The sequence below is a fragment of the Calidris pugnax genome, unplaced genomic scaffold, assembly GCF_001431845.1.
Source record: "Calidris pugnax isolate Ruff unplaced genomic scaffold, ASM143184v1 scaffold222, whole genome shotgun sequence".
Lineage (NCBI taxonomy): Eukaryota > Metazoa > Chordata > Aves > Charadriiformes > Scolopacidae > Calidris > Calidris pugnax.
This window is the reverse complement of record NW_015091085.1, coordinates 1,020,858-1,048,030: the sequence shown is the minus strand read 5'-3', so window position 1 is coordinate 1,048,030 and position 27,173 is coordinate 1,020,858. Positions and strand designations below refer to the sequence as shown.

Sequence of the window (27,173 nt, the reverse complement as noted above, 5' to 3'; positions counted from 1 at the left end):
ATGTTCTAATCTACTTTTGACCATTGTCAAAGAGCAGTCTAGTGTACTGAGCCACTAGGGGTGTTTTTCTGCTTTTATATTGGCTTTTGTAGTCTCTGTGAAATGGTGATGGTTTGGCCAAAGTGTGATTAGTTGGCAGAGGAGAACAAAGAGTAGTGCCAAGCAGAGAAATATGGAAATAGCTTGGTTGGAAAGGCAGACCTGGCTGTGAGATTGGTCAGGCTACCTTAGGATGAGGGCTGAGAGGAGTTAGAAGGTGGTGGGAGCAGAAGGTAAGGTTGTGGAATCCTTAGCTTCTGCTCTAGAATCTCTAATCTCATGCTCTAGAAGAATTGTGTTTTCCCAAACAAATATCTGTTTTTCTGAAATCCTTAGCATAAAACGCGTCTATTGTCCCAGCCAACTGCATATCTCACCCCTTTCACCCAGCTAACTTTGCTCTTAGGTCTACTAATGCTTTCCAGCACAGGGATTTGGTTCAAATATTGCAAATGTAGTGGGGAACTCTTGATTGGGTGGTACTGCCTGGGACGTCTCATGATTGCACTGCGGCCACAACCATAGAAAATAGATTTTAAAAAGTAACTCGGTCTAACAGTCTAGCTTTTCTGGAAAACTGTGGTTGCCCCCAGCATTTTCAGTACATTTTAACCATCTGGGAAGTTTAGGGTTTCGTTAGCAAGATGGCTTTAGACTGGAGGACCCTAAGAAGATGAGATATAAGCAGAATAATTTCTGAAAGATTGCCTCTGCGTTTGTGTCTGGCAGTCTGGTACTGCCCCCTCTGTGTACCCACGGGAAGAAAAGATGTTGGGGGCCAGCTGTTTCTTGCAGCTTCCTCATGGGGTCTGTGTCACATCAGTGATGTCAGTCATTTACCTCAGTGAATAATAAATAACGTGCACACCCACAGAAATGAGTGACATTGTAGCGAGATGTTATAGTCGAAGATGTACTTTTGATTTTTAAATATTCAAATCTCTGTGTGTTTGTAAAATTAAAATTCAAACAATCAATCCTAAGACACTTAACCAAAACCATAGTTCCTTTTTCAGCCCTAAGTTTGTGGGCTACTTATTTGGAGAAGGTGCAGAATTTATTACATTCAGCACAGTTGTCTCTGCCTTCAAAGAGCAACTAAACCAGGCTAAGCAGTACTGGAGCCACTAAAATCTCAATAATACTTTTTGATAGATAGTTATTATTTAATTTTAATTGAATTATAGTGCACAGACATACTTCAATAGAGAACCTAAATATCCCGGTCAAGATCAGGGCTGTGATGTTCAAGGATCTGCAGACAGAAACCAACATGTGTTTTCTACCACATTATGGGAAACAGTTTCCACCCAAGAGTTAGCTAAGAGTTTAATCCTGCAATTAGTATGCTCTCTGCCCAGAAACTATCACTTGCAGCACAGCAAGACAGATGGATTTCGGATTAGAAAGAAAACTCTCCCACAACAGAGAAACGCACAATTTATCAGATATGACTTGGGACAGTGGTTCATGCTCCTCTGAAGCAGCTCTGGGAGACAGGATATCAGAAAATGATTATTTGTATTTCATTCCAATACAAAGTGGGGCCCATTGTGTCAGACACTGTATAAACAAATAGTAAGAGACGACTCCAGTCCCTAACATTTTGTAATCTAAAGAGGCAAGGCGAACAAAACTCTACAGGAAATACATGGATATGGCAGGGGAACGTGATTTCCCTCTGATCACAGAGTTGATTGGTGACAGAGCAAGGAGCCAAATCCAACTGTTTGGATTCCCAGCTCTGCAGTCTGTACTGTGGTTGACCTTACTGTTAAATGATTATTACTTTCTCCTGATGAGTTTCTTATATTTTACTAGTTTTCTTTTGTATTTGGTGTTATTCGTGTGTCAAAATGGCTATACAGAGAATAAGCCCCAGGAGGAGCAATAAGCTAGTTACCCTACTTACATGGAAAAAAACCAAAGCAATAATAGATCTATAATCAAGGTGATTTTAAATGTTTGTCTGGCATAGCAAGCAGATCTTTTATATATATATATATTTTTTTTTTTTTAAAAGTGTACCATCAAGGATTACTTTAAGCGAAAATAGCAGCTGGCTTTGAAATTAATGAATATAATCTGTAACAGGTACATATATAAAGCATGAAGTAATTCCTGGCATTCTTCAGTTGATACAGTATCTGAAAGTCGGGGAGAAAACATTAGAATCCAGGAAAGCTACACAAAGTATTTTATTTTATGATTTTTTTTCCTGCAAGTGGATGAACAAGCATTACAAACATGCCCTACACCTGTAAGATCTAGTTATATGGCAGGTAACCAGGGAATATTCTGTGTTTTAAAATGAAATCTGCACATTGAATCAGGCAGAGAACAGCTGGCTTAGAAATCAGCCTGAGAATCAGAATAATCTATGGAAGGTATTTGTGTTAGCATTAAACATTTTTGCATGCTGTCAGTGCAGGAGATCGCCTCTGAGCTTTGTGGATTAAAGTGGCTGGTATGACTTTCTGGAATTGGGTTGCCTTGTTAAGAATGGAAAACTCAATTAAAATTTAGTTCTGAGAAAGCTATGTGAGCCCGTGTGGTTTGCTGCCGCACAATGCGCATTCATGTTTTAAAAGGCAGGGTTTTCAGACAAATCGGTGTCAAATTATTAGAGAATAAGGTTATGGTCATTTCTGCAGCTCTTGCTTTTTGGGCAAGAGCTTGTAGACTGAGATGCACGTGTATCTGATAAGCAACAGAAAAGCAAATGAAGATAAAAAGAAACTGTTCTTTAATATCCAAATGGAAATACACTTGGAGGACTAACTAAAGCACAAAGTAGGGAGATGAAGTCTTGGATATAAGAAATGACTTTATTAAATTATACTGTGTTCAGGAGCAATCTACCAGCACCAAAGGAGAGCAGGCATTCACTCACTACAGCACCTCCAGTTATAATATTAGGGTGTGAATCCTGTTTTTTCTCCAAACTGGAATTGCCACAGCTCCTTTTAATCCATGCTTTTAGATATGGCACTGCAGACCCAGCATGGATGCTTTTCCCTTGGATTTTGCTTGAGATTATGCCTGTGCAAAATCCTTTACATTAACTCAAAATAGGAAATTACAAGAGAAAATTAACTAAAATCAGATTAACCAAAAAGCTAAAATTAAATGGAAACAAAAACTGTTAGTATGGAACAAAAGTGCCCACACACAGACTTGCTCCAAAATAGCTAATTGTATGAAGTAAAACCAACTGTTATTTTGGTTCCAGTTTTGGTTTTTTTTTTTTGTGTGTGTGTGCAGAGAAGCCCTAGGACCTCTGGCAATTAAAATATAATTGTTCTTGTGATGCAAATACTTAAAACCATTCTAAGGCCCTTTTAAATTGCCAGGACAGCGTAAAGTAGACACAGAGCTGCTGAAAACGGGGCCAGAGACAGCGAGGCCCATCATATTTCATGAGGGTTTTTAGGAGATGAGCCCTGCCAATCGCATGAGGTAAAAGAAAGGAGAGGAGAGTCAAAGGGTTCGCAGTGAAAAAGCAGATTGCGGAAAGCGGGAGAAGCAGGGTAAATGAAAACCCACAAGGAGGAATGGCAAAGGATCAAAGGTGAGGGGCTGTGTAGGAGGGAGGTGCTACTGATGCTCCCAGACATTCAGGGACGGAAAAAATTCCCTTAAAACCAAGCACCTGCTGCTGAAGATTAGGGCTTCGAAATCACAAACCACGTCAGTGAAAGCGGTTTGCTTTTGCAGTTTAAAGGGGAGCTGAAGGAAACGGCCAAAGTATTAGGAGGTGGAAAAAGAGAGAATGGGGAAATATTTTAATGAAACTGAGCCGCGTACATTTAAGATGGGATATTGCTTAGGCATGGCTGGTTTCAATCTGATTTTAATTTTTGTTCCCCGGCTTTTCAGCTGTCTTTTTGAGAAAAAAAAAAAAAAAAAAAAAAAAAAGAGAGACTTTTTAGTTTAGTTTAGTTTAGTTTAGTAAGGGAATAGGCAACCGAGCTTTGGATGGCTTCCTAACCTTGTGCCTCATTCCTCTTCATGGGTGTGTCCGACTCTTAAATTTCTGCTTCTTAATCCTCCTCAAGCCTTTGCGGGCGAGGAGGGATGATTTCTGACTCTCTCCCTCCCATGGTAGGGTAGGACGCGAGGGCTGAGATCCCTTCCGACGGAGGAAAGGGCTGGCAAGTGTTAGAAACCACGAGAGCTTAGAGAAAGAACCAGCCTGTACTTAAGTGACATAGACACGCTCCCCTCAGCGTGCCCCCGGCGCAGCCCAGAGCCCGGCCCGAGGAGCTGCTGGGGTTGGAGAGGGCTCTTTCTCCTGCCCCCATCTCGCTGCTCGGATGCTGGGGAGCCAACGAGCCGAGGATCGCGTGTCAGGCATTGGCAGCCGGCGGTGGAAAGCCAAAAAAAGCCATTCCCAGCCCTTCACGCCGAGGAATTGATCAGATGGTCACTTAGAAATTGGTGGGGGAAAAAAAGAAGAGAAAGAAGAAGAAAGAAGAAGAAAGAAGAAGAAAGAAGAAGAAAGAAGAAGAAAGAAGAAGAAAGAAGAAAAAAGAAGAAGAAGAAGAAAAAAGAAGAAGAAAAAGAAAAAAGAAGAAGAAGAAGAAAAAAGAAGAAGAAGAAGAAAAAAGAAGAAGAAGAAGAAAAAAGAAAAAAGGAAAGAAAAGGAAAAAAGGAAAGAAAAGGAAAAAGAAAAAAAGAAGGAAAAGAAAATAAAGAAAATAAAGAAAAAAGAAAAAAGAAGGAAAAGAAAATAAAGAAAATAAAGGAAAAAGAAAAAAAGAAAAAAGAAGGAAAAGAAAATAAAGAAAATAAAGGAAAAAGAAAATAAAGAAAAAAGAAGGAAAAGAAAAAAGGAAAAAAGAAAAAAGAAAATAAAGAAAAAAAGGAGAAAAAAAAAAGAAAAAAGGAAAAAGAAAATAAAGAAAAAAGAAGGAAAAAAAAGAAAGGAAAAAGAAGGAAAAGAAAGAAGGAAAAGGAAAAAAAAGAAAAAAGAAAATAAAGGAAAAAAGAAGGAAAAGAAAAAAGAAAATAAAAAAAGAAGGAAAAAAAGAAAAGCAAGCAACCCAATCAGCCGTGTGCCCTCTCTCTGGTCCCACTCCCCAACTCCAATTGAAGCTCTCCATTTCCCTTTGAAGAATTTAAGATTAACCTGATGATTGCTTTTAAATAGGAAAAAAAAGAGGTTGCTAAAAGGACCTATATGTCTAGAGTCTTAGTTTCCCCTGCTTAATGAAGGGATAGTCGCTCTTCTTGTCTGCTTTGAATACCAGATGTCTCTATGCAGTCAAATTGAGACATCCTGAAAGAGAAAGATTTTCAGATGTCCTCAGCTTATTTCTGGAAACTGGGCCCCTTTAAAGCTGTCTCAAGTATGACACTCGCAAACAGAGTCGTCCCAGATTGCACAGTGCTTTGCGAATCCCAGCCAGCGTTTTTAGTAGCCTCTGCCTCAAGGAGTCTGGGCACCTTACCCAAAAAGAGCTAAAAATGTAATTTGCAGTTCTTCAAGTAATCCAAAACAAAGTATCAAATCCCTTCCCATCTTCCTTTGCCAGGGAAAGTCCCCGCGCGCGGGAACCGGCCTCATTGTGCCGCACCAGGGACAGCAGCAGTAAATGGAGGGTGGAGGGGGAGAGCTTTTGGAAGAGTGATCAGGCTGTGCGTAGTGCTCAGCCCTACTTAATCACGGGTGCCTTGCTTGGAGAATCGAGTTCCAAATATTTCCATGGTGCTCAAACAGAGAGTTACCTGGCCGTCGTCTGCGCTGAAGAATTCCAACCACCAGAATTTCCTTGGCTGGGCTGCGGCTGATGGCTTTTTCCATTCTTTTAATACTCACTCAGCAGATACTTGCTTGGTGTGGGTCACTAACCAGGCGAGAAAGTAGCGACCCGCTGTTGAATTTTCCAAATGTGAAGGTTTTTAGGCCTGTGTGTTGTGGCCACAGAGGAACGGTGTAAAGACGCGTGGAATAAATGTGCGCGGCGATACGCGTATAGCACATGACAGACACAGGACTTGACATCTAACTAAACGTCTCATCTTGGCCTTTTTATAACAGTACACCCCTTTTGAGACTTCAGCCTTTGGACAAAACGAGGGATTGTTGAAGAAAAATTGGTCAATGTAGAAGTTTTAAGAAGTGATTGAAGGTAGTTCTGCTGCAGGTGGACTGGGAAAGGCTTTCGTTTCTCAGTTGCTTTTTCTTAACAGGCTAAGATGGATGTCGTGAGGCATTAATCATCCTAAACAAATGAATAAATCATCTGTGCTAATATACAGATGGGTTGTGGTGGGGTTAGGGAACTAAAGCAAAGCGATGTGATAGACTGCTGCTGTCTTGAACCATTTGCCATCCAGCTCGCTTTCTGTCCTGGCTACCAACTGTCGCTGCCAAAGGAGCTGTCACAGCAAGTTTGAGCATCACCAGAGGGGAACACCAGGTGGACCTGGGGAACAGACACCTCTGGCTTTGAAAAGAGACTTAGAGAAGCGTGATCAGAGCCATCACAAATAATCACGCTGTCACAGCAAGTTTGAGCATCACCAGAGGGGAACGCCAGGTGGACCTGTGGAACAGGGACCTGTGGAAAAGAGACTTAGAGAAGCGTGATCGGAGCCATCACAAATAATCATCTTAACATAGATTCCCGTTACGAGGTGTACTGAAAAGAGCTGGCCGGCTCCTTAGAGGTATAAAAAGGGGATGTAGAAAAATGCATGTTCTTCTCTGCACTAATCTGTGCCCTGTTCCGATGTCCACACTTACAGGAGGGTACAGAAATAACTGGAAAAACACTTCAAGTATACAGGCTGCAGAAAAATCACAGAATCTTCTAGGTTGGAAGGGACCTTAAAGATCATCTTGTCCAACCGTCAACCTAACTGACAAAAATAGACACCCACACAACAAACAAAAAGCAACACCATCACTAAACCCTGCCTCCCAGCACTACATCAACCCGTCTTTTGAACACCACTTTTTGAACAAAAAAATGTTCCTTAGGAGCTGGAAGATCAGACTCATGAACCTTGTGTTTGGGATGTTTCGGGATGTCAGGGTGTTCGGGAGCATTAAACGCATTTTCGAAAGTTGCTTAGAATGTTCCTTAGGAGCTGGAAGATCAGACTCGTGAACCTTGTCAGGGTGTTTGGGAGCAATAAACGCATTTTCGAAAGTTGCTTAAGAGAATGTTTTGAACATTCCTTCAAACTTGTGTTAAAAGAAGGCCCAAAATGTTTTTTTTTTAATTTTTAGTTATTTTTGCCAGTTATTTAGACAAAGCTTAAAGCCTCCTAGCCTGAAAAACTGCCACTTTAGCGAGTAAGAAATTGGAGAGGAAATTGTAGCCAGCCTTAGGATCGGGCTGTGGACATTCTTCAGCGTGCATTGTCTTGCATCCCTGAACTAAGAGACTAGAATCAACTTCAGGTATCCAGGCTTCAGCTGGTTGCCTACAGAGTAAGGAAGAGCTCATCTGCTCCCACTCTGATGATGCACAGCTGGCCAAGAGGATTGCTTTTGGGATCTCTGAAGAGCTGAAGAATCTGACCTATGGCTGGAGACAGGACACAGGAAAGGACAGATTGGTGCACTGAGGAGATGCAGAGGCTTTCTGGGTTGTCCAGTGTGTTTTATTCCAACATGCAGGGTCACACTAACCACAAGGCATGGGACTGGGAAATAGTTTTCCCCAGGCTCAGTAGGAGGGCCCCGAGGAGCTTCTTGCCTTCCTGCGCAGCTGGGGACATGATTCAGCTTCCAGGACCATGTGAGCGTGTTGCAACCGAGCGATTCTCCGTCCTTGCAAGAGGCTCATTCCAGGTAGCATTATGACTTTTCTTCTTCCACACTAGGAGCACACTTCTCACTAATTACTCTCCTTAAGATACAGTAATTAAGGCCTTTGGGTTTACCGTATAGACGTCTACCTGAAACAACATGTGGCTTGAACTCCTAAGTATCAGAGGAGGTTCAGGTAGGTCATTTTAACCCCAGCCCTGTTGTGTGGAAACGTTTTTTGCTGTTTTGCAGAAATTCATGTGTTTTATGCCCAGAAATAACCATTACGGTCATATGGTCTGACCTCCTGCATAGCACAAGCCTTTCAGCCCATAATTTCTGCATTAGGTACACATCCTGTGGTTAACCCGCATCCTGTGGTGGGATTATATATCAAGGTTTGTATTGATTAGATTATGACTTGGTACAAATGACATTTTTAGCTTGGATTTTTAGCAGTGTAGGGTTTTCCCTTTTAGAGTTTTGCGGGGCTCGTCCCAGTTACTCCTCTTTGCCATCTTGTTCTTCAGCTCCTTCCTGCAACAGCAATTTATGTCAAACTAGAACTTTCTAACTTCTTTGCCTTGGGCTTGCACAGACTGAATACACCTTCCACAGTACTGCAGAGAAGATGCCTGGAAGAAGTTGTTCCATGAAGGCTGGGACTAAATACTGTTTTCCTTCCTTTATAAACCCTACAAGTAGTCCTTATGATAAGCTCAACTTCCTTGTGACCTTTATGCCTTGTCTTCCCAGTGAAGGACAGTATGTGCTAGGTGACTCTTCCATTGCTGTGTCTGTACTTACTGGTGAGCCATTTGCAGCCAAACAGACTATATAACAGCTGAGTTCTTTGTTTGTTTGGGTTTTTTTAACGTCATCAGGGCAGTAATTCGGGTGTCTGTCCTTCAGCAGTCGCCAACTTTCACAACACTGGTAAGAACTTGATTTTCCTTGGGATTTCTAAACTTTTGTCGAGATCGACAGGTTCAGAAGTTACTGTGTGTGGTGGGAACGAGGCAGACAAACAGATGATTAGAAAGACAGCACAGACACGTAAATTTGTTTCCTTAGGAAATGGAGCTACAGATTATTACCTAGGGAATTTACGGGCCTTTAAAATTGCTACCTCTGGGTCTTCTTACTAGTCATCTTCCTTCCTGTCTTTCTTTGGATCTTCTCTTAAGGTCTTTGGAGGTTTTGGGAAGGAGAGGGACCACGTGAGTATGGACAAAAAATTAGGCCACATTTTTGGCATTGTGAGGCGATACACGTGGGAAGCAGGAGACACCACCTTACTGTGACTTTCTGAAAGCTTTTTCGTGCCAAGAGTCCTCTCGCGAATTTGCGTTGTTCGAACGGTGTAATTACGTGGGATTACTCTCAAATATGCAACCAGAGTGACTGATAAATGATTTCCTTTACTCCAGCAGTCAAGCGAGATTAATTAGGTACAGTTAGTATGGTGACACTTTGAAAATGCAAAGCGTTATATAAATGTTGAGTGGTATTTATACTGATTATATACAGGATGTTGGTTGATAGGAAAGACATAAAATGTTTTTTAATGCATTTCTGTATGTGCAGCTTCAGGTAAGAAAGTACTTTTATAAAATGTACTTGGCAAAGGGTTTTAAGAATTATGTAATGGATGCTTTGAATGCCTAAGTGTGGGTTTAAAAGTGGCCTGATTTTTAGACACCCATCTATGGCTATCACACATAAACTATGTTTGTGCTCTGCCTGTCAACTCCTTCCCCTCACAATGCTGCACTTTTACATTCTTGAGCCTTGTGCCGTTGTACGGTCCCCATCGCTCTCCCAAATGGCCAAATGAGAAAAGGCAAACAGATGTAGGTATTTCTAGTGCTGCTACTATTTACTGCCCTGCTGATTTTACTGTTTACTACTAATATTTACTGATTTATTTATATCTGCGTTTGTATGGCACCTAGAACAGGTTTACTTTTTTTTTTTTTTTTTTACCATTTGAAAAAGTTTGTCCATCCTCCACACTCTGGGTTACTCATTCGTGCTCATCCTGCCAAAGTTTTCCACCCTCTCAGCTGTGCTGGGTGCCAAGTGAACACTTTGTGTGGCTGTGCTCGAAGTGGGGGAGGAAGTAGAAGCTGCAATGAAGGAAGGAGGAGCAAGTCGTTGAATATTATCTCCTTAATTGCTTTTTTTTTTTTTTGAAATCTATTACAAGCTCTTCTTAAAAAGGTAATTCACCAGCGCTAATGTAATGCAAAAGGAAAGGATTTTTCACAGTGATTAAATAGATTCCTGAAAAGTCCCTCAAGCTCCCAAACTTTCAGATCTGTGGTATTTTCTTAAAAAGGTAATTCACCAGCGCTAATGTAATGCAAAAGGAAAGGATTTTTCACAGTGATTAAATAGATTCCTGAAAAGTCCCCCAAGCTCCCAAACTTTCAGAAATAGAAAAATGTGGTAGTTCCCCAGTTAAGATGGAATGGATCCTTCATTCTGGAGATTTCCGTGAAGACTGTGCTCACTACTTGTACTGGCAGGACTGTTTTAATGAGTCTTTTTGTCTGTCTGTACTTTTCTACTTCGTGTTTCATCAAGGGGAGGAAGCCTGGTGTAAAGGCAGCGTAGCTAAGCTGGGCTGTACTGTGTGCTTGGGCACCCCATCTTCTCAGCTGTGTGTAATGGGTTGACCAAAGCCATGGCTGGGACCAAAGGTTGCTCAAAATGAAGTCTCCCTGGTCCTCTCCTGGTAACATAACCCTGCACACATCACTTCTAGCACCCAAAGGTCTTCCGTGGCTGCCATGGAGCCGCTCAGGCTGACTTATTCTGTGTTGTTTTCTTTTTCATTGCCTTAAAAGTCACTGGTTGTTTTCTTTCGGATCCTCCTTTAGGCCGGTTTCGTAACCAGCCGATTGCATGATCCCAACACTTGACCTGGAGCATGTATGGGACCTGGGTGCGAATGTATGGGCTCTGGGCCATCCCTGTTGACTGTTGATGATACTTCACTGGAATTGCGAAACCGTTATGTGGCAACACCATGTTGCTGGAAGAGGCACAAGTGTTGGGTTTGTTTTCGTGTGATTCCTAAATGTATGTAAACTACACTGCGAGCTGGGGTAGGATGAGTGGTGTTGGGTTTCCCATTGCTCTTCTGTAGCAAAAAATGTAGATGATGTGTTGCAAGCAGAATGAATACCCACACATTAGTTCAGATTTCCCCTTTCTTTTCCTTGTCCCACCCGAATAATAACAAATAATCATGACTTTTCCCTAAGCTTGGCTGTCCCCAGGCCTGACTCCCTTTACATAGTTTGAGAGATTGCTTCAATCTGCTCTACCTTGTGCTGTAGAAAAAGTGTTACCTGGTGAGTGCTGCTGTTTGTCAGGACAAAGCGAAGATGATTACCTTCATCCACTTGTATATACTGTGCTTTGCACCTTTAATATCATTCATATCCAACTTTAATTTCTGCTGCTTGTGGAGTAAGACCGACTTTGCTTCTGCAGCCCCAAATCTCAGCGATGCCCAGAGTGCAAAGAGCGACGACGCCTGTTTCACCTGCTCAGGGTGAATGTTCAAAAGCATTTCCTTCCTGCAGAGCCCTTCCCCTGGACCTGTTTCAGTGGTTTTATCTCTTTTTTGTCTTTTGCTTTAATGAGCTTAGTGTGTCTTAACCTAACTGCTCAGATTGACCCCTCGCAATACTAGGGTAGGGAGGAAGTAGAATTTATTAGGATGATGTCGAGTTCAAGGACTGAAAAAGTCTTCAAGATATCTTGGTCCATTTGTCATTGTGGTTGCATGTGACACAAGTTTTGATTTATTGTTACACTATTAACTCTTGTACGTTCCGTGGGGTGCGCAGCATGTATTTTAGCAATGTTCCAAAATCAAAATGATAACAATAATAAAAGAAGATTAGCCTAGAATTTAAATGCCGTGAAAGGGCTTTTTGTTTTAGTGGCAGTGATTATAAAACCAAAAAGAGAAACAGGCTCCTTTTAATTTTTTGCAGGACAAAGGTAAATCACAGCTACCACTCGTTCTTTCATTGCTTTTTTTCGGGTGACCATATGTGTCCCTTTAACTTCATGGCTGAATTGAGTAGAGTGTCCTCCTTAGAGCCAGGACGCAGAGGTGACTGCCGTCCTACCTTCTCCAACTGGTCACCCTGCTTCTCCCCCAGCAAAGGCCTGTTTTCAGCTGCAAGGCTCCCTGTAACTCACCCACATGCAAATGCTTCTGACCTTAATTAAAGCAGTTCACCTCTCTCTGCCTCAAGGGATGGTTTCCTCATAAGGCAGTTGTGTTTAATTAGCATTTGCATAGCATTCTGCTGGTTGCTCTCTGGGAGCGTTGTTGTTGGGTAGGAGCGTGGGATTGCTGAAGCCTGACTGGCAAGCTTTGCACCCTCCTAATTGAGACAGAAGCCAAGTAGAAGTTACACAAGGAAAGAACAGAGAATCGTTAATGATGGATCATTAGCAAGTAGCTCCTTTGAATGAATGTAGATAACTTTATAACTCTATCAAAGTGAAAAGTAGCATGATGAATTATGCATCAAACAATAAAAGCTCAAGGAAGACACTGGTTTTATAATTGCTGTGCAATTTTCTAGCGTGCTCTAGTTTGTAAGATTGATTTCTTTGGGAAGTGTGAAGCATTCTATGCCTGTTGTAGACTTAATGTCAATTTTGTTCTTTTTCTCATTAGAGGTTTTTATTCTGTGTCTTTTGATATCACTGCAAAAAATCCCAGGCTTTGAGATATGCAAATTTTATCCTAGCACAATTTTGCACAAGCAAGTGAAAAGTGTATAGCTACTAAACAACTAGTCCCTTTGAGGGTTTGCTGATTTCTCGGTGTAAAGAGTTCTCAGATACACACACCTGAAATAAGATTGCTTTCTATCTATATGCTATTATATTTTTTAATAGAAATTGCCTAATAATTATGTGGCTCCGTTGAATTTCTAGACTAATAAATCTCTAAGGGGCATTTTTGCTCTGAAATTATCTTCAGGAGCATTTCAGCTGGCACAGATAAATCATTCCTGTGGCTGGCACTGGTGCCAGTTCAGCCCTCAGTCAGTCCTAGGAAGAGGAATTAATACAAATATTGCCTCCTGATGTCACCTGTCTCTTTAAAATGTACTAATCTCTCACTTGAGGTTTTCTCTGAAAATTGAACTGTGTTCAAAGTGACTAGAATTAGAGGAATAAGTAAATAGAAAAGTTATCCCTGATGTGCATTTATTCTATTCTAATGATTATTAGTGGGTGAAAGGGGCTGTGAGAGATCATCTAATGCATCAGCAAGCCCCAGGGATCAGCCATAGGATCAGCTATGCTAAAATAATTCTTACTCCTAAAGACCTGATTGATAAGAAATCTGCAGCCTCCTCACATGCCCTCTTTCAGCATTTTGCTACCCTTACCATTATAAAAGTTTATTTTCTAGAACCTGACTTCTGTTTCCCTTGTTGCAATTTAAACAAATTATTTCTCATTCATCATGGACATGAAAAAGGATTGTAGAATGGTTGCATGGTTTTTTGGGGGGTTTGGGAGTTTTGTTGTTGTTGGTGGTGGTTGTTTTTTTTCACTTTTTTTGAAGGCAGTTTTGAAGAGGTTTTTCCCTAGCCCTTTGCAATCCCACTTTGTTCAGTTTGTTGTGTTTTCTCTGATCATTTCAGTTGCTGTCCTGTAGAACCTCTTCAGGTGCTCCAGATGGCTGTGCAGTGGGGGCCCCACACCAGACACTGCTCCAGCTGTGCCTGCCAGCTTTAACTAGAGCAAAAAGATTATTTCACGTGTCCTGCAGGCTTCTCTCTTGTCTCTACATCTCTGTATGACACTTGCCTTTTTCGCAACAGCATCATCTTGTTGACTCATCTTCGTTTTGTGATCTAGAATAACCCCTAGCTATTCCTACCTTGTTATTTGTCCCCTGCCCTGTATTTATCAAACTGAATGCAGTTCCTTGCCCTTGACATTAATGAATCTCACCCTGTTTTATCAGACTGTTTCCCCAGCAAAGCCAGGGCACTGTGAAATCTGCTTCACACTCAGTTTTAGCTTGAAGTCCTCAGAAACCTGAACAGGTATGATCTAAGTTCCATCAGCAAACCCACTAAAAATCACAAAATCATAGAATTGTCTAGGTTGGAAGGCACCTTTATGTCCAACCATCAATGTGACTGACAAAAACCATCACTAAACTGTGTCACTCAGCACTACGTTAACCCGTCTTTTAAATACCTCCAGGGATGGGGCCTCAACCCCTTCCCTGGGCAGCCCATTACAAGGTTTAAGAACCCTTTCCTGTAAAAATGTTTCCTAATCTGAACCTCCCCTGGCGCAACTTGAGGCTGTTTCCTCTTGTCCCATCGCCTGGGACTTGGGAGAAGAGACCGACCCCCAACTCTCTACACCTTCCTTTCAGGGAGTTGGAGAAAGCCAGAAGGTCTCCCCTCAGCCTCCAGCTCCTTCAGCATTTCCTTAGAGGACTTACTCTCCAGACCCCTCACTAGCTCTGTTGCCCTTCTCTGGACCCGCTCCAGCACCTCAAAGTCTTTTCTGTACGAAGGGCCCCAAAAAATGTACTGATTAATGTTTCATCCTGAACAGATTTCTCTGGAGCTCACTTGAAACATTCTTCTGGTTTAGATCATCCCAGGTAGGAATTCTCTGAATGTGATTTCCCTCTCAGTATTGCTCCTGGCTTCAGATTTACTTAGACCATGTTTCTTTAGTGAGTTTATGGGAAATATCAGAGAATTTTCTTTCTGAAAGTCAAATCTTGATCTGGTATCCTAGTGGTTGGAGGGTCATCTCACCTGACTTTAGATGTCTGGGTGGTAGAGGTCTGCATCTAAGGTATTTGTCTGCCCTCTCCTTTATGAAGAAACATAGGTGATCACAGTTCTTCTGACCAGGTTTAGTCATTTACCAGTGTCTTAGAAGAACCACACTGTAAATGTGTCTTTTCATCTGCATTAACTCCAAAGGGAGTCTAAGCAACTAAACATCTATATCTAGGCTATTGGCATCTGAAGTCAGATGGGATTTATCTCCCCTCTGGCCCTTCTCCTGGTAGAAAGACAAGAGATCAGGCATACACTATTTGTTCTTAACAGATACACGCTGGCTGTTTCTCATCTCCTGAGTACTTTCAGGAGACAAGAGATCAGGCATACACTATTTGTTCTTAACAGATACACACTGGCTGTTTCTCATCTTCTGAGTACTTTGAGTGTGATTATTTGCTACAGTATTCAATGGAACTTGAAGTTAAAAACTTCGGTCTGTAATTTCCCAGTTCAACCTCTTTTCCGTATTAAACACAGGACCCATACCTGCCCTCTTCCAGGAGCATATTCATCAGGAACATACCTGTTTTTCTAAAAAAACTGTTTTTTCTAAATATCTTTTACCTTATTTTATCCTGCTTAGAGGTGGATACCTTTACTGTATTAATGATTTGATCACAGTTGATGAAGACTGTTGAAAAAATGGCATATTTGGGCATGCTGCATGACTTGTGTCAGCATCTCTCCTCAAATAAGTAGTAACTCAAGTAGTGGACTTCTGATTCATGCCTTGATAGGGTGACTTCTTGCTGTGGTTCATTTCCCTTGCTGGTTGACATCCTGCTCCTTCAGAAGGAAGTCAAACGCAGTTCTGCCTATTGATAGGGTGACTTCTTGCTGTGGTTCATTTCCTTTGCTGGTTAACATCCTGCTCCTTCAGAAAGTTCTGCCTATTAAGGTGCCCTATGTATTTCTTTGCATTTCTAAGTAAAGCTGCAGTGTCATAGCCAAAGACATAAATACGTGTAACCTTTTCTGTCAATTCTTTTAGATGCTGTAACAAAGACCATAAATATGAATAGAGGAATCCTTTTGCCGATTGTCCAAAGCATCAAAGGTTCTTGAATTTTGTACTAAAGTTTTCAACTGACAATTTGGGAAATTACTCATCTATTTCTCTATAAATTTAGTCATTCTATGCACACACTGAGCGTGTACCTTAGTTTTCAACTGACAATTTGGGAAATTACTCTCATCTCTTTCTCTATAAAAGTTAGTCATTCTATGCATACACTGAGCGTGTACCTCAGTTTTGACCCCAGAGTAAATTTGTGGCTCATTCTCTCCTCTGACACCGACAGTAGTGGTATAGCTACTAGTCCGTAAGGAACTATACTGGAATCTCTGTTCAGTTCACTGCAGAGGATTGCTAAAAAGTGAAATCTGACAACCTGCAATGGACGTAATCTAGAGGATTGCTAAAAAGTGAAATCTGACAACATGCAATAGACATAATCTTATTGTTGCCAGCCTCCCTAAGTGATTTCCGCCTCTGAAATTATTCTTGCCAGAGTAAATAAACCATTGTTGAGTTTCTTACGGCTGCTGCTACCATTATTTTTGATAGAAAGCATAAAACAAGCTGGAAACATCTTTGCTGTTTGTGATATGAGTTCTACATCACTGCAGGGTCATGGAGCACGCTGCAGGGTACTCAAGCTGTTGCTGACTGGAGATGGTGCTTCCCACTGTCTGGTGCACCACTCCGACACCTGTAACAGCTTCTTACACGTGACATTTCATTGTGTTCTTATGGTTGTGCTGCCTCCTGTTGCAGACAGAGTGTGGGGACTTCTCCAGCACCTCCCATTGTGTGGGCTGGGCATTGTTTGGGCATAGACCTATGATCTAGTACGACTCGGAGCACCCCGATGTACTGGGAATAAGGGGAAGACTTTCTCAACGTTGGACAAATATTTCAGCAATTCCACATCTGGGTGAACTACTTAAGACTGGCCTATTGGTATGGTACACTATTCTGAACTGGAATATTTTTAATTTTTAATCTCTCTACAACTACTTGAAAGGACACTGTAGAGAGGTTGGTGCTGGTCTCTTCTCACAGGTGATTAGTGACAGAACGAGAGGGAACGGCTTCAAGCTCCAACAGGGTAGGTTTAGATTGAACATTAGGAAAGAATTTTTCACCAAAAGAGTGGTCGGGCATTGGAACAGGCTGCCCAGGGAGGGGGTGGAGTCACCATCCCTGGATGTGTTTAAGGGCCGTTTAGATGCAGTGCTGAGGGATATGGTGTAGGGGAGGACTTTGTAGAGTAGGGGAGATGGTTGGACTCGATGATCCCAAGGGTCTCTTCCAACCTAGACGATTCTATGATTCTATGAATCTATAATTCCAAAATATAACATTTCTGTGATAAGGACTGTGGTAAGACTGCCGTGAAAATTACTTTCCTTCAAACTAACTTAAATATAAATACGGGCAGTAGCTTTTGAAAATAATTTTCCTCCTGTCTGCTGTTTTTTTTACAGGCCCAGGCGTCAGGTACAGTGAATTTGCTGTGTCACATCCCAAACCACCTCCTCTTGTTGGGCAGCACACAGTGGAGATACTGAAGGGCACGCTGGGTTACGAGGATGATGCCATAGAAGAGCTGCTCCGCACTGGTGCTGTGGCTCAGCATGAGGTCAGATAAGGAACATTAGCTACATTCCTTCACACTGAGTTCACATTGCTTTGTCCTCTCTTTGCTCCCTTCAGCTCCCCTAATGGGACTCAAAGAGAAGACATAATTTAATTCCTAATTTTCTTCCATGTGTGTTTGTATGATTTTAACACTGATGTATCAAATAAACAATCTCGTACTGTCTGAGTGAAAGATTTTCTTGGGGGAGGTGGGGGTAAATGTAATTATGCAGTCCTGTGTGGCTACTCATTTTCTGTACTTCATATGGGAAATGGAGTTCTTATCATAATTACAGTAATTACTTAAACGTTTGTCCCCAGAAGGACATAATGTTAGTGAAAAGAAGCAGAACCATAAAAATCTGTATACTAGACTCTCCACTTGCAGAAGGCTGTCTTGTACAATTATTTTAGTAGAGAACCAATTATGTACAAATTGGTGGTTGATCTGATTCATTTTGAACGGAATCATCAGTCATTAACTCTTTGTTCATCTCTATTTCAAATCATGGGTTGAGTCACCATTGCAAAACAGATTTCTGTTCCCGGGTATTCCCAATTACCAATATACCTCTCTTTTACATTGCATGGCCATGACAATCCCAGTGTGCCAGCAGAAATAAGCTGAAATTGGCACAGTTCTTCAGTTATGAAACAAGCCCATTCCAAGACCGGTTGATAGACAAACTCTGATTGAATAGTCTTTTGTAATTTTATTCAGAAAGGCCCATGGTACTTTTAATTAAATATTGATCCACGCAAACCCACGTGCTGAATGTCAAATACCAGAATACTTTTTGGGTAGGTACTGACCCCTGTCTCTGACCCAAATTGCCATCCCAAGCACCTTTCACGATGGAGAAAACACAGGTTAAAATCCGTGCAAAACTCTCGACTCAGTCCCACCCCCGTGATTAAAAACACGGTGAGAGTTGACAAACCTCCCTCAAATTTTAGTATTACCTGCAGGAGGGTTGCTTTTAAGAGTAAGGGCGGAAGAATCTGATCCATGGAAAATAGCAAGGAAAAGATTAAAGCGGAGCCGTTCCTTCTCTACAGCCCAATTTGGCAGCACTTCACTCACGGAAGAAATGCCCTGCTCCTCTGCTTGCAGCATATAATTTACAGCTAAAGTAAACTCAGCCTATGGGAAGGGTCTAACCTTTGTTGTGCGCACCCCGGGAGCCAGGCAAAGCCTTTCTGTTCCTAGACCTAAATAAAGCTAACTCAAATTGACACTCAAACACATCACCTCCCTATTTCTCCCCGTGTATCGGAAACAGGCCTGGCATTATAACTCGCTTGTCACTTTGTTTCCATGCTAACAAACAACATCCTCTGTATTACATTTGAACTTCACAACTCCGCGTTACCTTCTGGGGGAAGAAAAGGAGGTTATTACATAATCAAATTGCAGTGGAACCCCACTGTGGTTGCTCATTTTTGAAGCCCAATGTGTTTTGGTTCATTTGTTTGCTTGTTTTCTCTGTGTTCTTGTGTTCTATTTTTCAGATCTTCTCCTGGTTTTTTTTTTCTTTTCTTCTTCTTTTTTTTTTTTTTTTTCCCTCTCTTGCACTGCATTCCTGGCTCCAAACTCCATACTCCGTCCATGTGCTAAAGACATCATGAGATCCTAGAAGAGTGACTTCTTAAATAAATATAGAAATAAGTCTGAGTTGAGAATAGGGACACCGTGGGGGAAGAATTGAAGCTGGATTGGAAGAGGTTTTGATATAGTCCACCTTCCTTTTAATCTAAGGGGAACATCCCTTTTTTAATGAGAAAAGCAGCAATTGGAATTCAGCTTCACATAAAATGGATAATCTGGTATTGAACTGAACTCTGTTTACTAATGGAAGCTATTTAGCACTGTCAGATAACATTCACAAATAAATTTGCTGGTTTTACTTTAAGGGCTCTCATTTTTCCCATTTCTAAAAATCACATACGTAAGATATAGTAAAATATTTCTCAATTTTGTTCAAGAATTTCTAAAAAATTCTATTTCTCTGTGCTTTTTCCACACAATGGAAATACCTAATCACCACATCCTTAACTACAGTAAATTGGCAGAGCTTCTTTGACTTTAACGTAACAATGCTGGTTTAAATCAGCTAAATATTGGGCTATTAACTCCATAATATATTTTCATGCAGAGTTCACACGCAAGCAGTGTTTCCCTTTCTTTTTTTTTTTTTTTTTTTTAGCGTTTTCCTCTTTGCTATGTTGACAGTCAAATGCCTAAAGGGATAATCAGAGACGTTATTTTGTCTCGCCTCCAGTGCTTACTGTGGTAAGAGAAATCCAGATACCATTTTGCCTTCTCAGTGCTTAAGTCATACACTCTCACACAGACTGTTCCTAACTCTTGTTCAAGTCGGAAATAAATGGAAGTCATTAAATAGGTGGGTGTCTGGAAGCCTAAAAAGTCCTGTAGCTTCCAAGGTCTGATCATGAAATTTTGCCCTTTTACAAGGTTTGGTCCTTTGATTTTGGATGATTTGGAGGACAGTTAAATAATTGTCTTGCTAATATGTAAGGTGTTATAGTACCCTTTTCTCTCTAAAAATGAACAAATAAATGTAGAAAAAGACTATTTACAAAATTTACTGCACTCTCCCCAGGAATCTTCAGGAATGCGTGTCTCTAGAGCTCAATTGCATTTTGACAGTCTTGTAATTTCAAAATGGTTTTCTCTTGTACTGCAAAACTGGAAACCAACCATCACATGGGATTCTGGACCTCATATACTGAGATTCCTCCAATTTCAAAGAAGGCAAGTGGTTATGAATGACTATACACAGCTGCCTCTGGCAATTAATGTTTTGGTTTTTTCTCTGCTTAAATTGGGAAGGAACCTGCTGGTGCTGCCATGATGTGAGTGTGTGTGGTATTGGCTTTAATTGGACTTGATTTACACATCACTGGATTGAAAAAAAAAGAAAAACAGAAAGAGAAAAAGGACACGCCTGTTCAGTCCAGGACTGAATCCACCTATAGCTGTTTGCCAGGATGCTATAACTACCATTGGAAAAGGAGATTTCCATTTTGGCATCTCTTCTGATTCCGTGGTCCGTGGCCTCTTGGGCTCCATTCTTTTCATTGGGGGATCCCATTGTTCTTGTATTATCTTGACCATGAAAAAATGTTTCCTCAGCCCCCTCATATAACTGTCTTCCTTTCTTTTCCATGCAAGCTAGTAAAGTTCTTCACCAGGTATAAATCAGAGAGAAAACTGCAAAACTGGTGGAGTCGGGCTGGTTTTACATAGCCTGAGGATCTCGCTGGGGGATATTTTAATGCATCAGAAGAAAATTCCAATCAAACAACAGGCAAATGGATAGTAACGGATTTTTCTTGCTCCTACACAGATCTTGTTCCTGATATCTCTTCCCCAGGATCTTCTCACGTACTTGGAGGTCCCCGCACTGTTGTCTGCAATGGGTGCCCTAGAATTGTCATTTGAAAGTAGGTCTCCTTTGGTGAGTGGCCAGGAGGAACAAGTTGCCCACTAGCAGAAGCCCACCAGCCTTGGCAGCTCTACGTGCAAAGACCAGTGAGGCCATATTCATGTGAAGATTCATCTGTTGAAAGGCATCACTTAATTGTGCTGGAAGGCAAATGCACCTTTTCTTCTCAGGTTTATGAAATCAAAATCAACAGAAAAGGAGTTATTTTGTCATTTTCTGTCTTTTTTTTATTAATATAAAAACAAGCAGAGAAAGGAAAAAACTATCCCCATTCTTGACTTACAAAATATAAAGGTTGTCTTTTTTTTTTTAAGTTGATTGAAGGAGAAGCTTTTGGTGCCTGTTGATACTAATCAGATTTTTGGCCTGGCTTCTGCAAAGACTAAAGGTGAGCCCAAAGATGTCTCATGGCCATGTGCTAAGGCTAAAGCAGCAGTCAGAATAGCTCTTCCAGTGGGTGTGGGGGCATACTCAAAACCTGGGGGAGAACATTTTCATTCCATTGTCATACAGCTCTGCCAAGCACAGGGCACTGCAGGTTGGACGTGGAGGTAAAAGGCAGCTAGGCACCACTACGCCTAAAACCTTCATGATTTCTTTTAATATCTAAATGACAAGACGTAGTTACTCCTTTGACCTTCCTAACGTTATAGCACTGTTTTAAAAGGTATTTATTTCCCCAAAATGTATTAAAATGTATCTAGTTGCCAAAAGAGAGAGGAAAGGTAAAGTACTTTCAGAGTTCAGGAATGCTGGCACAGCTGCTCACATTTCATGTCAGTGACATTAAACAGTGCCAGATACAGTACTTTTCTTAACTGCTTGTACATTGAGTTTAACGTGGCCCGGTGAAACGCTAAACGCTATTAGCTGGTGAAAAAAAAAAGCACACAACCAACCTCAGAGCAGTTCCTCCAGGATCAAGTAACCTCCCTACACGGAGGGCTGCATGACACTGGCCAGTGTGATAAAAATACGCTGATAAAACAGTGACGTAGCCACCTTTTTAAAGGTGACAACCCATCAATTCAATTACTGTGTGTTTCTCTGGTGGCTGGGAGTTGGATCGGACGTGTGAGAAAAATGCCTGGGATCTCATATGCCAAGGCCCCATGAAACTTTTGCAACAAGATCTCTTTTTTTTTTTTTTTTGGCACAGGCTGTGTCAAGCATTGAAGGGGGGCCAAGCGAGGGTTGAGACGGAGACAAGTTGTTAATTTTTAGGATTTTTTTTTTTTTATTCTCCAGAGCTACAGATAAAAGTGAATTAGCAGGTACCGATCAGCCCTCACTTAACAAGAAATTCTTAAAAATCATAGGGTAAAGGGTAGACTAAACTGCCTGCCTTAAAAGGCCCCCGTGATGATCTAATTTACAGTGAGCAGTGTTGTGCTGCTTATTTCCAAAGTACTTGAGAAAGCAGGCTGAGAGGTGCCCAGGTCACTGCAGTTGCTTCTGTGCTTCTAAAAGCCACCCCAAACCTTCCAAAAGAGCTTCAGAGTCCAAGAAGGAATTTAAAGGTGTGTAACGTGGTAGAAGAATGCATGTGTAGCTCTCATCTCTTACAGATCTGTTTTTGGGCAAGCTAAAGTTTCACATTAAAAAGTTGCATATGAAAATGCAGATTAGTGTGTATGTGTCCCACCAACGCGCTCTTATCCTAGAGGGCTGTTGTGTGTGAAAAGTGACAGTTCTCATAACGTTTTTGGTCTTTTCATCAAAACCCTTTCTCTCTCCCAAAGCTGGAAGTGAAGGCTTTTTAGCTGGAAGATGGAAATGCTGATTCAGCAATGCCACTGCGGAGCTTCCTGCAAATCCCAGTTGAAGTATGTCGTGCCCCTTTCATCTTCAGGCCAGGTGGCCGTGGGACTCCAGTGATATATCACAAGTTTATCATGAGAGTATACTGTGCTGCTTAATGGGAAATGCCATCTAGCCAGAGGAAAACGGGATCATGAAGCAGTCACTCTACAAAACTAGACGTGAGTCACTGGGGCACCATTTTTCTGAATTCAGGTTTTCAGGAGCAAAATCCATTGTTGTCCATACTCCTAAGCAATTCTGCCCACTTGGTGTAACATACCCACTCTACTAAATTCTCTGTGCTTTAAGGGACATATTTGATGGGGAACAGCTTGAGACAGAGACAGGACCTTAAGGGTTACCAGGATCAAAGAGAAAACACTGCTTGAGCCTTACACTCAGTTACGTCTGTGTTGATAGAAAACTCTGGATTTTGTGGTGTGCTAAGTAAGGCTGATGCATTACCTGCAGCCCAAATCTCCCCAGACCTCTGTGGAACAGTTCTGGCTGTAACAGCAGCAGAGCTGGCAAGAGCTTATACGTGACCAAACAGAATGGCAGGAGATCCTGCTTGCCAATCTATATTAATTACCTCACACCTGTTGAAGTGTGAGGACCTGCTGCTCTCAGCCAATTATGTTAATTTGGTAAGAAATGTTAATTTGTTAACAAGGTCACATTTGTTAATACTTTTGAAGATTCTGTCCCGCTTGCTGACTCATTTTGTGTGGTTTTATGGACTTCCCTTCTTCAAATTCTCTCCTAGTGCACTGGTTCTCCTATCTACTTTGCATTTACAACTGCATTTGTGGAGTTTTATAGCAAGTGTTTCCAGAGCATTGTACCTCTGACCGAGCAATTGATTCTCCACAACTATGAAAACTATTAGAAAACATTAACAGATCTATTTTGTGCCATAAGCGTCGGAGAATTAAAAGCCTAATCCATTGCCCTTTGAAGGCAGTAAAGGAGAACTAACATTGATTTCATTGGACTTTGACTCTGAACCTAAGGCAGCATCATGAATTTTTTTCATATTTCTGAATAGGCCACATTGTGTTATTTGATTATAGACAAACTATTAACATGGAGATGTTTTAAAATAATTAGGGATGTTCCAGGTACACAAACCTTCATTTCTTTTCTTTCCTATGGGAAAAAAATTCATATTTTCCTATGCTCTCATCCAGAAACCTTAAATCATTGGGGTTTTTGTTTCCTTGGTAGAGTTAGAAAGTTGTTTTTTTTTTTTCTCTCTCGTCATTGCACTTTCAATTTAAATTATAATATTATCTAAAATGTAGTTGTTTCTCAAGTCAAATGCCCCATGAGGCTTTATACAGTATTTGTAGTTGCATTGATGACTTTACGATTAGTAATGTTGGTAAGTGACATCAGTAGAAGACTCACTTACTAAAATGTGTTTGAAGAAAGGAGAAATCCTAACCTTTTCTGTGAGTAGCTTATTGTGAGAAATGTGGACTATTGCCAACCTTAAGTACTCAAATACCCACAATCAGATCCTAAAACAATCGGGAGCAGTTAAAAATAAATTAGAAGAGAGTTCTAAAATAGTATGATAGAACAATATACCTGGATGAGATTTTACAAGGGAAAGAAGCAATAGCAGAATTTGTGATAAAGTTGATGGAGCTGGCAACATATCTTGTACATAGATTTGTCTGTGGAACAAAACGCAGGACATTGCTGGCTTTCTTGCAGGCCTGGAATTTGTCCAGTTTGGTTCTCTGGGCTTTAGGGACCTGATTTTTTTAGGAGATTATTGGAAGAGAATTCTGCTGATGATTTTGCTAGCAGTATTTTTTAGATATTTGGATGTTGATAGTACTACCTGGGCATTCAATCAGCAGCTGAATGCTGGAATCAAGCTGATATTACTTGATAAATTGCAATAGATGCTCTTTCATTTATGCAGCATGCATTTGAATGGGTCGGATATGAATATTTGCGGTGTTATGAAAATAAGCACTGTGTGATTGAAAGCAGTCTTAATTGGATGGGTCAAGTGCATTCCCCACCTCTTTCTACAAATAAAATCAAAGGCAGTACTTCAAATTCTTCACAGAAAAGGAGCCAGAAACTGAACTCTTAAGGTGGGATGAAGATTGGTAACAGCAGATAAAGGAGCAGGATTTGAAATGGGGGGATTTCTCATAGCTCTGTTGGCTTCCATAGCTTTTAAGGGTTTATCCTCATGTGAAGAAGACTGGTCCAGTGGTTGTTGGGCTAACCGAGGGTTATCAGAAAATCTGCGTGCCACAGATTTCCTGTTTGATGCTGGGCAAGTCCCATTCCCTTCTTTTAAGCTGGCTGTATGTAGTTTGGTACTTTCCAATCAGATGGACAAACTAGAGATTGCAAGCTGACCTGATAGCAGAGGCCATCTCTGTTTAGACAGATGGAATCCATTGTCTGTCTTGCAGATCCATTGTGTTGATTTTAAAATGCATGTGTTGCAGCATAGCAGAGAAGTTAAATTGTTTTGCAAAGTGAGGACATTCTATTTTTCCCGTAAAACCAATGTGAACAGCCGCAGTTTCCCAATCTCCCATTACTGAAGCAGAGAGATGCCTCCCCAAAGGTCTTGTGAAAGACCTCCACAGATCATTTGGGTATAAACAGATAGTATCTTTGTACCTAGTGGTTGCTTACGTATAAAACTGAGATCACAAACTTTAAGAGTTTGGCCTTTCTGGCAGCAACTGCAAAAAGTTCAGCAAGTTAATCTCATTTTCTGACTGGGATAGTTACTTTAAGGTTAGGGAGATTAGCTGCGATGTGTATTCCCAGGAATAACTACTGGCAGCACTAGAAGCAGCTGAAAAAAGATGGGTTTACATCTAAGGTGGAAAAAAGAAAACAAGACAGACGAAGCAAAAGAGAGAAAGAAAATAAAAGGAAGAGAGAAAAAGGAAAAAAAAACCCACCCACAAACAAGAAAAGGAAGATAAAATAAAAGAAGGAAAAAGGAAAAGGAAAAAGAAAGACAAAGATAAAAAAGATGTGCAAAGAAGCAAAAACAGAGAGGAGCGGAGAGGAGAGGTGATGGGCCTTGGAATAATGAGAAAAATCTGTTATATGTGTTGCTGTGGTTGATCCTTCTGGCCGCTCTAATAGTGGTACTTAACATTAAAGCTGTGGTGAATGATCATAGCCATGAAAAGGCGGTGACACCGGCAGTGACCTGAGGCAGCCCAATGGTGGGATTTCAGCAGGGCTGCAGGAAGGTGTTGGGCACTGGTGTGTGCCTGGTTGTTACCAAGCAGAGGTGTGAAATCACACAGGGGAGGACAGACACGTGGACAAAAAGCATCAAGCAGAGCTACCTCTGCTGCCAGGGCAAAGAGGAACCCAGGGGAAACTGACTGCAAAGAGAAGTTCTCTAAATGTTGGAAAATATACTCAAATGAGCTAGGCAATCATTCAGGATCAGTTCCCTGGTCTGGAGGTATGTGCTGATCACTTGGTTAGAAAATTCCCTAGAAGGGTGGGCAAGAGATGTTGCCTTTTGAAAAGCAGAAGGTTATACTGTGTTCTTTTCCACGTTCCTCACCCTGCAAAATTTCAAACGAAGGGCCTGATCCCATGCCAAGTGGAGCACATGGAATTACTTCCTTTGCCTTTGATACATTCTGGCTCAGCATTTAATTAATAGTCGTGATTTTATATATAGTTTTTGGTTTTGAACTTTTCACTCCACCTTTCCCAGATAGAAAGATGGGACCCACACTTACCTCATTAATTTCAGATGGTTTGTTTCTGCTTTCAAGGTGTGAGCGTGGAGCCCTCTGAACTTCCTGGACACAAATGAACATGAAATCTGGCCTATGCTTAAAAGTAGGTCTGAATCTGTAATGCCAAAATGTTTTGAAAGTGAATTTCAGCCCAATTATGTTTGTAACGCTCGTATGCATTCCAGGAAATACTGAAATATTTGAACTCCAGAAGAAGGGATAACAATGAAAAGCGGATTGAAATATTGCGTGTTCAAATACAGAGGAAATTTAAAACTGCTCAAACCTTGGTAAGCCTGTCGTTTGAGCCTTGCTGATTAGTGACTGAAATTATCGACCCAGGAAAAAAAAAAAAAATAAAAAAAGAGGATTCCATTTGATTGCAGCTAATACCCAGTTTTGCAATTCGCTCTCAAACTGAAAAATGAAGAGAAATTGAATGACTTAGACAGTCATGTCAAACCATACAGTTTAAAGGAAACTAGTTCAGTTTCCATGCAAGTCAGCATAGAACTGCATCAGCTTGAGAAGGAAGGAAAACCAGGAACTCAGGCTGTTGTTCCAACAATGATGTCAGTAACTCATCTTTTGACCTGCCATACTGAAACCTTATTTTTTTTCCCCACTTTAAGCTCAGAAGAAACTTGAGAGTATTTGAAAGAGTATATGGGCTCACAAGATGCTAATTTTAGACATTTACCATCTGAAAAACACCCTTGTTTTTGCACCTACAGGCTATGCTGTAGTGTTTGCCCCAGAGGAGCAGCTGGGTATACAATGATGTCAGTAACTCATCTTTTGACCTGAAACCTTATTTTTTTTCCCCAC

General features: G+C 41.1%; 1 protein-coding gene across 1 annotated transcript in view; it reads left to right on the top strand.

Moving 5' to 3' along the window:
* SUGCT (succinyl-CoA:glutarate-CoA transferase) overlaps window positions 1-17,495 on the top strand; it is a 242,816-nt gene extending 225,321 nt beyond the window's left edge. Inside the window, exon 4 of the mRNA XM_014957726.1 lies at window positions 17,164-17,495. Within this exon, the coding sequence (XP_014813212.1) occupies window positions 17,164-17,327 (164 nt within the window). The 3' untranslated portion in view covers window positions 17,328-17,495. The remainder of the gene's footprint in view (window positions 1-17,163) is intronic.
* The last annotated feature ends 9,678 nt before the right edge of the window (window positions 17,496-27,173 follow it).